Source organism: Alligator mississippiensis, chromosome 13, assembly GCF_030867095.1.
Source record: "Alligator mississippiensis isolate rAllMis1 chromosome 13, rAllMis1, whole genome shotgun sequence".
NCBI classification, from domain to species: Eukaryota; Metazoa; Chordata; order Crocodylia; family Alligatoridae; genus Alligator; species Alligator mississippiensis.
The window spans coordinates 58,889,707-58,903,550 of record NC_081836.1 but is presented as its reverse complement, the minus strand read 5'-3'; the positions used below and the strand labels follow the sequence as shown (position 1 = coordinate 58,903,550).

At 52.9% G+C, this 13,844-nt stretch overlaps 1 protein-coding gene across 3 annotated transcripts in view; it reads right to left on the bottom strand.

Moving 5' to 3' along the window:
- Nucleotides 1–13,844, bottom strand: part of USP31 (ubiquitin specific peptidase 31) — a 44,871-nt gene that overhangs the window by 11,033 nt on the left and 19,994 nt on the right. For 2 of the 3 annotated variants that reach the window (XM_019485451.2, XM_059716814.1), the window contains exons 2-13: nucleotides 9,616–9,753; nucleotides 9,313–9,401; nucleotides 8,393–8,485; nucleotides 6,888–7,023; nucleotides 6,123–6,267; nucleotides 5,045–5,228; nucleotides 4,694–4,805; nucleotides 4,400–4,494; nucleotides 2,999–3,076; nucleotides 2,359–2,488; nucleotides 692–811; nucleotides 8–233 (exon numbers count right to left, since the gene is read on the bottom strand). In XM_019485451.2, the coding sequence (XP_019340996.2) occupies nucleotides 8–233; nucleotides 692–811; nucleotides 2,359–2,488; nucleotides 2,999–3,076; nucleotides 4,400–4,494; nucleotides 4,694–4,805; nucleotides 5,045–5,228; nucleotides 6,123–6,267; nucleotides 6,888–7,023; nucleotides 8,393–8,485; nucleotides 9,313–9,401; nucleotides 9,616–9,753 (1,546 nt within the window). The remainder of the gene's footprint in view (nucleotides 1–7; nucleotides 234–691; nucleotides 812–2,358; nucleotides 2,489–2,998; nucleotides 3,077–4,399; nucleotides 4,495–4,693; nucleotides 4,806–5,044; nucleotides 5,229–6,122; nucleotides 6,268–6,887; nucleotides 7,024–8,392; nucleotides 8,486–9,312; nucleotides 9,402–9,615; nucleotides 9,754–13,844) is intronic. The other variant, XM_059716813.1, reaches the window with a different exon arrangement.

The following is a 13,844-nucleotide window of genomic DNA, read 5'->3' as shown; positions in this document are numbered from 1 at the left end:
CGCTTGCCTGTGTAGTGCCCCCCTTGCATGGTGCCGTGGTGATTGCACACGGCGTACAGGTCATAAATATAGTCCTCGGGATCCCTTCCAAGGCCATAGGGTCGTCTCCATGGTGACCAGTGGGATGGCAAGCTCCAGCTGCTCTGGCTGCGTTTAACGACGTGAGGCGTCATGTCCAAGCCGGTTAGCGGGAACTTCACCATGTTCTGGAGTTTCATTCTTCGGTCTCCTTCCTGTGTGAAGAAAGGAAGCGAGTTACAGTGGCCGCTCGGGACAGAGGCACAGCTGTACCACGAGGGCCCAACTGATGCAGCGCATCCCTCCAGAGGCTGCTCAGCCAGAAACATCGTCAGTGATGCAGCATCAGAGCAGAGCTCCCAGCTAGGGAGCTGTTCCAGCAGACAGGCAAGCAATGTGCAGGCAGGAAGGCAGCGTGAGCAAGGGCCAGCGAGCAGCCACCCCTTGCCACCTGGGCTGCAGAGCACTTTGCTTCCTTTTTGAGATGCACGTGAGCCCCGGGTGCCAATACAGCCACCTCTGGGAATCCTGCACTTGCAAAGAGTGCAGCCGGCCATGGGAGGGAGCCGTTTCATTGCGATGGAGCTGAGGGGCAAATTGCCGATCAACTGCCCATCCTCAGAGGGCTGCTGCCTTGAAAACCATCCCCCCACTCCACACACTTGGTTCTTACCTGTCTAAACCTCTTTAAATGGATGATGAGAACATCGGGTAAAGTCCACAGGCTCAGAGTAATGCTCCCCTGCTGCAGCTGCTTGCAGTGGGGGCAGCGCCATGCATCGTCTGGAGCAAGCTACGAACAAGGAGCATCAGTAGCGGTTAGCTGCCAAACATCTCACTCAGAACACAGACTTGTCTACGCAGGCCTGCTCACCTCTGCCTCGCAACAAGCACACCCAGAAACCTGAACTCGCCAGCTCTCGTGCCCCATCTACCTATAGTGTTCACCTGGCACTGCGGTCAAAGATGGTTCCCCACAGTGCAGGGGGACCCTCCCGGGAGAGGGCTGCAGCACCTCAAGGCTCTTCAGAGCAGCAGCACCCAGAACACAGGCAGCATGCAGCAGGCACTTCCATGGCCCGTTACAGCTCAGCCAGTGCAACTGTGCACAGCAGCCAGTGTCACCTGCAAATGCCCCCTTCTTCACCCACAAGCGAGAGCGGAACAAGCTAAAGGCAAACGCAGGCAGGTTGGACGGGCTGACACGGCAACTCTTTTCAACAGCCAAAACACCACTTTCTGGCAGCAAGGATGGGAACTGGATTACTGCACAAGGCAGAACAGGCTAGGGCTGTCAAGGTCAATGCTTTGCTGCCCTCTAGCCAAGGGACCCTCCTCCCCGCTCCCCAGCCCCGCTAGTACCAATGCTACAGGGCCAGGAGGCTGGAAAGAAAAAGGTTTTCTTCGAGTGGGGTGAATTTTCTTCCTCCCTCCCTCAACCCAGTGCTGGTTCCCTGGCTAACAGGCTCAGAGGCCACAACTGGCCAGCTACAAGCCGTCTGTTCTCTCAGCTCTAACTGGAAACACCAACAGTAGCAGCTCAAGCCTTATTAAAAGCTTTGCATCCACATGGCTGGACCCTAGACTTGAGGCTACAACCCGACTTGTTATAGGATTACAATACAGTGCTAAGAAACACAGAGCCCTTCTCGTGCACGCTTGCCATGGGCAATGTCAGTCCAATTTGCAGCCTGGGTTCTGGTGCTGCGTGCCCCTCTGCAGGCCCAGCTTTATCCTCCTCCAGCAGCTGGGAAGAGGCTGCCCTCCAAGGGCCCCCGACTGGCAGCCTCTGCCTAGGAAGCATTTACAAATGCCTTCTACAAAAGACAGAGACGTGAGACAAGAAGCCCGGAGACTCCCATAGGCCAAGTGCTCCCTGCTAAGCAGGACTACAACGGCAGCAGAAAGTGCAACTCTTCTGGAGAAAAGCAGCCCACAGGAGAAGTCTTCAAGCAGAGGCAGCAGGCTGAGCAGCCACATCTGTGCGTTTCCCCAGGTGCATTTGTTGAGGGTGCCCACAGCAGCCTGCGCTGCAGGGGACAGAGCAATGTCCCTGGCCTGCCTCAGAGCAGAGATGCACAAGCCCAAAAAAGCGACCAATTCCCAGGAAAGGGAGAAGCAGTCTGCGTCTACTGTAAAGGACCCTTACAGAAAGCAGGCTCCTGCACAAGGAGGACACTGCAAAGCAGGGGTAAGAAGGATCTGCATGAGAGAGGGGGGGGGTGGTACAATCCCACTGGATCAGCACTGGGCAGGAGGGTACAGCTGCTCCAGCAACTTAGCCACTCTGCTCCAGTCCAATGCCCCTCCACAGGAGAGTCCAAGCTTTCGAGCTCCTACCTGTTCCTCTTTGGTGTACAGTTGGAAACACTGAGATAAAGTGCAGGTCTGAGGTTGGTGGTGAAGCTCCCTCTGCTGACGGACACTCTCAGAGTCCGGGATGTACTCCTCCTCTGTATTCATGAACAGACTGCAGCAGGGAGACAAGGCGCTTACTGTCCGTCCCATCAACACTACATCTCAGGGGGAAGGAAGCACTCCCAGCTGCTACCTTGATCTATCCCTCCCCCACCATGCAGCCAGAGGTGGCTCAGTAAGAGGTCACCCCGAACAGCACGGCTAAAAAGAGGTAGGAAAGAAGCAGTGTGTAGTGGGCACCGACCCTACTTTCTGGGGTGGATCAGACAGCTGACACCTACGCAGTCTAAAGTTCCTTGACATGAATGAGAGAGTCAGGGGCTGGGAGCTGGGGATTTACAATAGAAACAACCACCTCCAATCTGGCAGAGGCCAGGCCAGATGGAGGCAAATATTCCCACTCCTGAGGTTCATGCAGCCATTTGGTTTAGTACAGTCTAGACCCGAATACAGCCGGAGCAGGAAATGATTTGAGGTTTTGCAACAGACTCCTATTTTGCCAGGCTGTTTGCAAACATTCCTCTGCAGCTAACTGCGCAGGGCGCTCTGGCATCATACTTACTAGTCTTTAGTCTCTTTGTCCCATTCTACCACTAACTTCACATGAGCAGTTCCACCCTGACCACAAGACTTCAGTGCCCTGGAGGGAGAAGCAGATGTTGTAGTTAGAGTCCCTAATCCCAAGCCCGAGCTGCCCTTTTCTGTACGCGCAGCCTCCAGCTACCCCACGGCAAGCTGAGTAACACCTCAAACAGCAAAGCTCAGCTAGGCCAGAGAACTGAATCTTTTTAGCCTCGCTCCTGCTGCCACCACCCGGTTAGGCCACTAACCTAGTCCAGCAAATGCAGCCAATGCGCCACAGTTTTCCTTTGTCCTCAGCAGCGACTAGAGGCTGCACCAGAAAAAATGTTTATCAAGTCCTGTGCTGGACAGAGGCTTCACAGTGCAAAATGGAGTAAAGTCAATAAGGAGTTCTGGGAGAGAGCAACACACACACAACCTCATAAACACTGTCTGAATGCAAAGGCAGTGAACCCATTGCATTGTGGTATTTTCTCCACTGGATGGAGGCTAATTCTACCCATTACAAGGGCTGTCCAGTGAACAAGACCTGGGAGAATTCAGATAATTTTATCTTGCCTGCAAAACTGGAATCTCCATCCACTCAGTGTACAGGACAATTCCAGGACAGTCCCCAGCAAACTGCCTAGGCCCCCACAGACATCCTAGCCTGGGATCTGCACTTCCATAACGTCCAACACCGCAGTGTTCAAGAGCCGCCACAAAATCCCTTAAGTGCAGTTTAAACTTCAGCCCCTGCCCTACTGGCAGCGTATTGCTTGAGCAGCGCAAGACATCCCACCCCTCAGCTCCCTGTCAGACAGCCTTGGCCACCGCCCTGCAAACTCCTACAGCTGCACGCATCTCCCCAAGCAACGCCCAGGCAAGGGTCCCAAGATGTTGTGGGATGAGAGGTGATGGAAACAGGCCAGAGGAGAATGACAGGATATCCCCAGTCCCATTAAGGGGACACACCAGTACTGAGGGGACCTTTGGAAGTGCATGTCCCTTCCTGTTCCAGCCACCAACGCAGCCACTTCCAAGACCTGGGAGCTGCACTCAGGTGTCCAGGTTCCAGGTGGCTAAATACCACTTTGACATGTGGGCATGGGCACAAGACCAGAGCCGCAGATTCCTGCTCCCATCTCTCCTCCCCAAGCACTTCTGCTCTCTGTCCCCTTCCATGTTGGACTGCCAGTGGCACCAAGGAGGACTTCATCAGGTGCAATTCCAATAGAATATTATCATAAGAAAAAAGCAAGTCCCCTGCTGCTTGGGTCTATGCCACCCTCCTACACAACGCAGCAGTCTAAGCTGCAAACGCTCAACTGCACCGCGGAGAGCCAGTCAGTCACAAGCTGGGAAATATCCTTGCCCCACCGGGGAAGAGGGCTGTGCTTACCGTTCTACCGTGGGGTAGCACAGTGGTCGCTCCTCTTGAGGTAACAGGTACGTGATGCCCACAACACTGACCACCCGCAAGCTGAATGGACAAACCTAGGTGTGACAGAAACAAAGTTAACTTGCTGAATAAAACAGCCCAATTTACTTGAAAGTTCCTGTATGTTCCCAGGCTCAAGCCTGCTGTCTGAGCTCTGAACAGTCAGGGCTCCTTGGGCAGGGGCAAAAAAAGACATGCCTGACAACCCGAAACCAAGGTCTAGGTCTGGGCAGGGAGCAGAGGGGTCCGCCTCACCTGAATGCAAGCCGAGGGCCGCAGAAAGTACTGCATCTTCTCCAGGATCTCTTTCTGCAGCAGGTCCCAAGCAATGGTCTTCTCCAGGTGCAACACAAAGGGCAGGCCAAACCTGCCAGAAGGAGCCACATTTTAAAAAGGGATTAGAAGACGAGAGGTTCTGGGGGGACACTTCCCCAAATCAGCTAGTGTCATTCTCTCCTCATGCCACATCTACAGCGTGATGTTGAAGAGTGTTAACCCTGCTGGAGCCTCAAAGCTCAGAGTTGGGGACAACGCCCTGAATGGGATGGTCAGACAGATCCGGGAGGGACTATTAGCTTGCCCAATTCCCCCCCACTTTACAATTACCTTTTGCTCTGCTGTCCTGTACATGCTCTGTTACAAACCAGCAGTACAATCTTGTCACTGGCTGCTGGCCTGCTGGAGGAGATTTCCAGTTTCCCTGACTTCACCGCCCCTTGGGTATAAGAGGTCATTCTGGAGTGGTCAGTGGTGTATTTCAAGTTATTCAGGTTATTGTTCATGTGAATTCCTGAAACAAGAGGGAAAAGAAGGCTTTCTCCATTACTTCAGCTGCCATGTGATCTCAAGGAGCCTGACTTCCACTTCAGAGCAGAGGATCAGTGTGAAATTAGGAAGCCAGACTAGGTTTGTTTGTTTGTTTTAATCATATTCCCAGAAAGCACTTGACTTACATACAAGTTAATTTTACATGCAATTACTTCTATACAGCACAACACAAAGTAGTTATAGGACCCCCACAAAGTTAGTACCGAACACCCAGCTAAGTGGTTTACATCAGAGCTTTGCAGAGGGCTGGCGTGCTGTTCGTATGCAGGAGAACAGTCTGAAGTCTAAATGAAGAGCCCCTTGCTCATTGTTTCAAATGTACATTTGGCTTCTATTTCCCATCTGCATCCCACCCCAGGTGTTTCCTCCTCTGGTTGGTGAGAGCTGAGCTACTAACAGAGCTCCAGAAAACCTGGCTGACTCCCTCAGTTTCCTTCTCTGGCCGTGTCCCAGCAGTGCAGAGTTCAGTGCCAGGATCTGTGCCTCCAAGGTCATCAGAAAGGATGGGCAGCAGTTCGTGCCCCTCTCCCCTGCCCCCAAAAAGATATCACTAACTATCCAACTATTATAGGCAAGTGTTAGCCTCCAGGTCTGACCCCAAGGGTCTGGCACAGCCAAGCTCCAAGCTAAGTCCCAGCTCAGGAGAGGGGAAGAAAGCATGTTGTGTCACTCCCAGTGTCACTGTCAGCTGAAGAGTCACAAGGTCTGCTGGAAACAGCAGCCAACCCATGTTGGCGCAGAGGGTCTGTAGATCAGAACCATCTCCATGCTCCTCTCCACGTCTTGGACATGCGTCATCAAGCCTCCTTACCTCGAAATACTCCAATGTGGGCATAAAGCAGGGTTACCCACTCACCTCTCTGACTAAGGATCCCCTCGGGTCTAAATATCTCCGGTGTCTCGAAGGCAAAGATGCAGTCGCTTTCATGAATTGTGTCCAGGTCATCGGTGTCGCAGAAGGAACGGTGGAACCCATCGTAGTACATCTCCGTCAGCACGATCTGGAGGAAGCAGAAATGGAACAGCACCTGTCAGACCTCCCACACCCCCCAGCTGAGCTGCTCAGCCTCTGAGAAAGGGAAGCTGGGAGACCTTCAGCAAAGCATGCTCTGACACAGGATGGGAATTCAGCCCTCCAATGCTGGCTGGTAAGAAGTGGGGGAATGGTCTGCCTATGAAGGAACAGGTAGGGTAAAAAGTACATGAAGGCTAGTGTTTAGGGGATCCCACAGATACAAAGGCATCTTAATAGTTCTCCCGCAAGACACTCAAAACTCCGGGTCATTTCCCATGGGCCCCTGCTGGTTTCTCTCCATAGTCAGCAGTGCTACTGGGCAAAAGCACCATACCCTCCCTTCCTCACGCAGAAAGGAGCATCAGAAGCAGCTCAGCCTGCTGATACCTCGTGGAGCTCATACAGTCAGCCAGTATCATTCCTTGCCCGGGCTGCGTGTAACAGGCAGCCCACTGGCCAACATGAAGCATTCCTGTTGCTGCAGCCAGCTAATTTCCCCACATTTCCAGGTGCACTGGTCTGATCCCTGCACGCTCGGTGTTACCCTGCCTTTACATAGAAAAATGGTTCAAGACTCCTGCAGGACCCGAGCCCAGCCCTCATTACCTGCTCAGTGGGGATCTTGGTTTCCATGGATACTGCTTCCCGCAGCCTGGCCACTGTTCCCGACAGAGGTACCGCTACCCCGATCCGCATGCAGTGAGAGCACTTCCCTCGATACACCACGGTGACGTACAGAGGCCTGCAGGGAGCACAGGGGGCACTGGTTCAGGCTGGGCTGCAGACAGCCCAGGTCTGCCCCAGCAAAGCTTGGTGCTGATGGGCTGCAGGAGCCACAGAAGGAGATTTACACTTGACGTGTTACCCAGGTGTTCATGACTTGGTGGCTGTGCCTTCTGTTCTCTCGCACACTTAGCGATGGATAAAAGGTATAAGGAACTGGCTCCTGTGACCACAGCTCCAGTTCTCCAAAGCTGCTCCCATAGTGAGAAGCCCATGACTGGAATGGTCAAGACCCTCACACCATGTCCATGGGGTCAAGTAAGGGAGTGACTGTAGGCACTGAACACCAGAATTAACCCATCTCCCCAAGTCCCAAATGTCTAAAAACAACTGTCAGATTTCTCCCAGAACAAAGCCTTTTATTCTGGGATCCTACAGGCATAAACCTCATCGTCCCACGTTAAGTGCCTGTAGAGTGCCGAGATAATGCTTTTTCCATGGTGCTAAGAGTTAACCGCTATTCAAGCTGCACGTGTAAATAACTGTCGCATGCCTGTACTGCTGCGAGTCAAAGCCTGGGACAATTGGACTTGGGATAAACCCCACATCTGTTCTCCACCCCAGATGTGTATGATAATGGAAGAGGTAGATGCATCTCTTGCTCCTCTGGGGTGTCTGCCTCTCCTGTGCATGCCAAATGGGTGTTCTTACCTACAGCGGGGACATGCAAAATTCAGTTGCCTCTATAAAAGGCAGTCCTAGCGTTAGGACACTGATCTTCGTAGCATGGCCTACAGCTGCTCTCAGAGGGCTGCCAATGGCAAAAATTCCTGGGGAGAGCGGGAGGAGCAGCATCTTTTCCAGAGCTGAGCAAAATCTTCCAACAAAAGTTTCTTTTGCTGGGAAGGGACAATTTGCTGAACCCAAAACATTTTGCAGAAACAGCATTTCAACAAGTTGGCATCAGAAGGAAGTTATAAAAAGCACCAATAAGTTGGAAAGGTCTGGTGTAATAAGACCTTTGGGAATAAGACATTTTAATTTTTTCATTTTCTTTTAGAATATAAAATCTAAGGACTCTAAAGAACCAATGTCTCCACTGGCATTTAACAGAGGGTCCTTTCCCTAGAAAATGTCCCATTTCCTGTTTTCACTGCATTTTAAAATAGGAAAAAATGACAAATTTCAATATCTCCTGCAACCTGCACACGTGCATCCACACATGCAAATCAGTCCCACCCCGCACTCCTCTTTGCTGTTTGGGAAGGGGAGGGGTCCCTTCCGTACTGCTACCAGTGCCACTGGCATCTCTCTCTTCTGCATTAAGATTTGACGCAACCACCGGTTGGGGAAGAGAATTTAACTTGATGGTGCATATAGGCACGTACCGTGTATGAGGCAGGGGAATCGGCAGAGAGATGCAGAGAAAAGGGTCAAAGGTGTTACTCTGCTTCTGGCAATGAGGGCACGTCAGGGAGGACCTATCAGAAATATTAACAGGGTAAAGTCGCATCTCCAACAGCAGGGACAGGCCAACGAAGACACACACAGACAAGGAAGAGCCCTCACGTGGCCACAAAGCTGCTCTGCCAAGCAGACCCCTTCCCCCACAGACAGCAGCTGGATTTAGCCCAGAGTCTACGCAGGCAGACGGCTGCTGCAAGTGAAAGGCCACTAATTCCCAGATCTTCACCAAGCAATTAGTCTCAGGACTCGTTGCAGGGCATACCAGGAAAACAGGCTTCACTCCAGTAGAAGTCGCTGTGAAATTAATAATTTGGCGCTGCTTGACTCTAATACAAAGGACACAGAGGGTCTCTGCGCTACCCCAACTGTTACACGAAGTGCTGCATGTGCCTGAATCTCCACCAGTCAAGGAGAAAGCCAATTCCAAGGAACTGAGAGTTCCTGACTCTACACAGCCCAGGTAAACCTCAGGGAGGTCAAACCTGCCCCCCCATCCCAACACCGCCGGGATGCTGGACTGCCTTCACCTCTGCCACACTGAGCAGGTGACCCAAGGGTCAGGTGGGAGTAGGACCATTTCTCTGAGTAGCCAAGCTTAATGATGGTGCAAGAACTTGGCTGAGATTTCCCAGGGGAGATTCAGAGCCTGGCTGGTGGAGGAAGGATCCCCCAACCTTGTAAACAAGCTGGAGAACTGCAGAGGTTGCACATTGCCCCCCTTACCCTTCACCCTGCAGCACTGAGCCCCACCAACACGCCCTCCCTTCACCCCAGGGATCAAAGAACCTCTGAGCATACACAGCTATGCAAGGAGGCCCCCGCAAGGCAGCGTCCACCATACCTGTACTGTGCCTGGAAGAGCTCCTGCACAAAAGTACTACTGACGGGAAAGGCCGGTCCCTCGAGCAGCACATCGTCTTCCAGGGGTGGCTGAAAAGGAAAAGCAAGTCCAGGAGAAGGCACACTGGGTACACAAGGAGTCTCATATCAGCCCCGTATGGCGACTGGAGCAGAGCCACCACGCACAGGCTGGGACGGCTTTTTGCAGTCAGGTGGGACCAAGCAGCCTGGAAGGCCAAGGAGACAAGGTCCATGGAAGAGCATGGCTTCACTTCCCCCACCACCTTGCAGTAGAACTCCTTACCTTCAGTATAGGTCTGTCGCTGCACTTCACTACATTGTTCAGATCTTCATGAACTCTGTCTAAGAGCCAAAGCAGAAACTCCTGGGCATCGTGCTGCGAGTTCCCACGGTACTGCATGGCGTTCTTTGACACAATGTTCTGCGGCGGAAAAGCAGAGTCTCAGAACACAGCAAACCCCCCTGAACCCCACTGCAGAGCCCCCAGCCACTGAACCCCTAGGCCGAGAACAGGCTTGGCTGAGAGCAGCATTCAAAAGCAGAGACTTCATCGTCCAGAAGCTCGCAGCTCTTCTCTTCTAAAGGAAGCGTGTGCGCCAGGAAGAGGAATGATGTGTTCTTGGGGTTCTTGAGGACAAGCTACAAGGGAGTGGAAAGTATTAGTGGGGAAAACACTGCTCCCTGTTCTGAAAGCTGACCAGGGAGGCGGAAGCTGGGTAACTACTGTAACCCCAGCATGAGTGATGCACTGACCGACTGGCCCGGCTGATTGGCTATACAAGCAATCGTGGTCCGCAGGCCAGGTGCCCGGAGATTGGAAACTAGCTAATGTGGTCCCCATTTATAAGAAAGGGAGAAAGGAGGACGCGGGAAACTATAGGCCCATAAGCCTCATGTTGGTCTTGGGGAAAATCCTTGAAATAATCATCCAGGAGCACATCTGCGAGAGGCCAGCGGGGGAGATCATGCTCAGGGGCAATCAATATGGGTTCATCAAGGGCAGGTCCTGCCAGACCAACCTGGTTGCCTTTTATGACCAAGTAACTAAATCCCTGGATGATGGTGTCACCGTGGACGTAGTCTTTCTGGACTTTAAGAAGGCTTTTGACACTGTCTCTCACCCCATTCTCATTTATAAATTGAGCGACTGCGGCATTGATGCCTGCACAGTTGGATGGGTCAGAAATTGGCTGGAGGGCCGCACTCAGAGAGTGGCGGTGGACAGGTAGCACTCGACCTGGCAGGATGTGAATAGTGGGTCCCCCAGGGCTCGCTCCTTGGGCCCACGCTGTTCAACATCTTCATCAGCGACTTGGACGAGGGGGTGGAAAACACTGTTCAGGTTTGCTGATGACACCAAGATGTGGGGAGAGGTAGGCACGCTTGAAGGGAGAGAGAGGCTGCAATTAGATTTAGACAGACTACAGAGGTGGGCAGATGGTAATAGGATGGGCTTCAATGTGGAAGTGCAGGGTGCTGCACCTGGGGAGAAGGAATCCACAGCACACATACAGGCTGGGGAGTTCCCCCCTCGAGAGCACAGAGGTGGAAAGGGATCTCGGAGTCATTGCTGACTCGAAGATGAACATGAGCCGCCAATGCCAGACCGCAGCCAGCAAAGCCAACCGCACCTTGTCGTGCATCCAAAGGTGCATCTCAAGCTGGTCCAGAGAGGTGACAGTCCCCCTCTACGCGACATTGGTCCGGCCTCAATTGGAGCACTGCGTCCAGTTCTGGGCACCTTGCTCCAAGAAGGATGTGGTCTGCCTTGGGAGGGTTCAGAGGAGGCCACCCGCTTGGCTGGAGGGCAACAGGGCAGCCCCTACGAGGAGAGGCTGAGGGGGGATTTGGTGGCTGCCTACAAACTCGTTAGGGGAGATCAGCAGCCAATAGGAAGGGGCCTATCCCCCCAGCAGCACCTGGGGTGACGAGGAACAAGGGCCAGAAGCTGCTGGAGAGTAGGTTCAGGTTAGAGATTAGGAGGCACTATTTCACGGTCAGGGTGGCCAGGATCTGGAACCAGCTTCCTAGGGAAGTGGTCCTCGCTCCCACCTTGGGTAAATTCAAAAAGAGGTTGGATGAACACCTGTCTGGGGTCGTGCGATCCCAGCGTGTGCTCCGGCCAGTGGCAGGGGGTCAGACTAGATGATTTTTTTAGGTCCCTTCTGACCCCTAACTGCTATGAAACTATAAAATTATAAGACAACCCAAGATGATTCCAGAAAAGATCAATGTGCAAACGCTGGCATGAGCCAGAAATCAGGCAGATGCACCTTAGATCAGTGAGGGGAACGGCACAGAGACCATTCAGATGGGTCCTGACCAGGAACGACTCTTAAAAAGATGCCCTGGCATTTCCGTCAGAGTAGCAAACCCCCCTCCACAACATTAATGTTCGGTCTCTGGGAACCACCTGCACTTCCAGGGCAGCCAGGCCAGAAAGTTCAGCTGGCACCGACCAGGGCACCTGCTCTCCAGCACAGCGCCTGGCTTGTAGCACTGGCAGTCACAGAGCCCAGCTGGGAAATCACCTTGCAGCCTACCACCATTTCACCTGTCTCCGGGATCAAGCCTCTGATCCTGTACAGATGTGCAGGTAGATTCACTGGACAGCTGGGCCCTGCATTCCCAAAGGATACCACAACTCCCCTGTGTCAAAACCTCTTCCAGGCTGCCGTTGACTTAACCAACAGACGTGATTAACCTAGTGGTGACTGCACTGCAGAGGTAGGCAAAGTCGTATGTAGGGAGGCTGGTATAAATCAGTTTATAATGTGTTTTGAATCTTTTTGGATAAAGGTCACTATAAATCTGTATTAATTTTATACTCAAAGTAGGAAATCTGTAGCTTCCTGCATCTGCTGTCCAGGAGCTCAAGTTTCTATGTCACATAGCCAGGAGTGAGCAGAGACACATAATCCTCCATCTAGAATACCCAAGAAGATCCTTGAAGATCACTACACAAATCCCCACGCAAATCTGGATTAGTAAATAAACTCCAGGTACGACTACCCTCTCCCCCAAGGGGCCACATGCACTGAACACATTACCTAGGATCAGTCAGGCCTTACCAAGTGTTTCATCAGAGGATATCACTTTCCTTTGCTAAACACTCCTCAGGGACCCAGCGTGCAGAACTGGGGGTGTTGCTCTAGCATCAGACGCAGCCTTCGCCACCCCCACAGCAGCCAGTCTTGACACAGCAGACTCCTGAGCCAAGGGACCAGGGAGTTTGCCACAGAACCACATGCTTATTTTCTCGATTGGAAGCATTGCTATTGAGGATACAGTTGTCCTGGGTGGATGCCATCAAAACTGCGTTTCCCAAAGGAACAGGATCAGCTGCTCCAACCGACGCTAGATGGTGTTGCCTGAATTAGCCCTTCCATTGCCTTTGTAAAGTAAAGTAGAGCACATGTCACATGCTGGGCATTCAAGGCTGCTCAAAGCCAAGCGTGTAGGAAATATCCCATCTTTCACGGCTATGCACACGGAGCAGAATCAGGGCTTTTGGATCCCTTTTACTCCCTGCTTGAAGCTTCACAATCTGAGGAGAGTCCTGATCTTACAGGCACTACCTCGCCCACCAAACTTGCTCTCCCCAGCAACATAGCATACATGCCAGCTAGCCTGGACTCCATTTTCCTGTTCCCGGTATATTCACGTTATTCTACCCTGCCCTAGGACGTGCCGACAGGCACGCTCGCTGCATGCCACGTGTATTACAGTAGCACCTAAGGAGCCAACAGGAAGGGACCTGCTTTGCTGGGCACTACAGGCGCAGAGCAGCAGACAAACCCCGCACACGCAGGCAAGACGGGCGCAGAGCGGGGGCAAGTGCAACAGAGTGAAGAGCATGCCAGCGACAAACATGGCCAGCACGAATCCTGCACGCTGGGCGAGGGCTCCACAGAAACACGCGCGCACCCAGAGAGCCGCAGGCCAGGAACTGAAGCAATGCACCCACGTTGCTCTGACTTCCAAGAAGCTTCTCTTCTCAGAAGTCCGCGCACACACCCAGGTAAAAGCTCAGGCTCGTTTCCGGAGAAAAAACAATCAGGAGCTGCTGGATGGAGTTTATGAGCAATAAAATCTGCAATTTGTCAGCTTTACCTCCGCCCTCCAGTGTCAGGGACCAGTAGCCCAGGCTGCTGTTCACGAGGCCGTAGGCTGCTTAGCCCTCTGGCCACACAACATGCACCCCTGAGAAACGTTCACCGAGCTCAGCTTGGCCATGGAGTCACGCCAAGCACATTGTTCGTTATCTGTGTCCAGCCAGCGTATCCCCTTCACAGCAGCAGATCCTCCGTTTGCTCTGGCTCCCGGTGCCCAACCCTCCCGTTAGGGTCCACACTGTCGGAGCACCTGGGGGCCCAGCCAAGACAAGGCTCCAGTGCACCCTGCTGCGTCTGGGAGCAGATGGTCCCTGCCTGGAGAGCTCGCCACCACATCATCACCCCAAGATCTACAACCAGTGCCTTGCAGTGCTATTAATAGGCAGCTCTTTGGCCG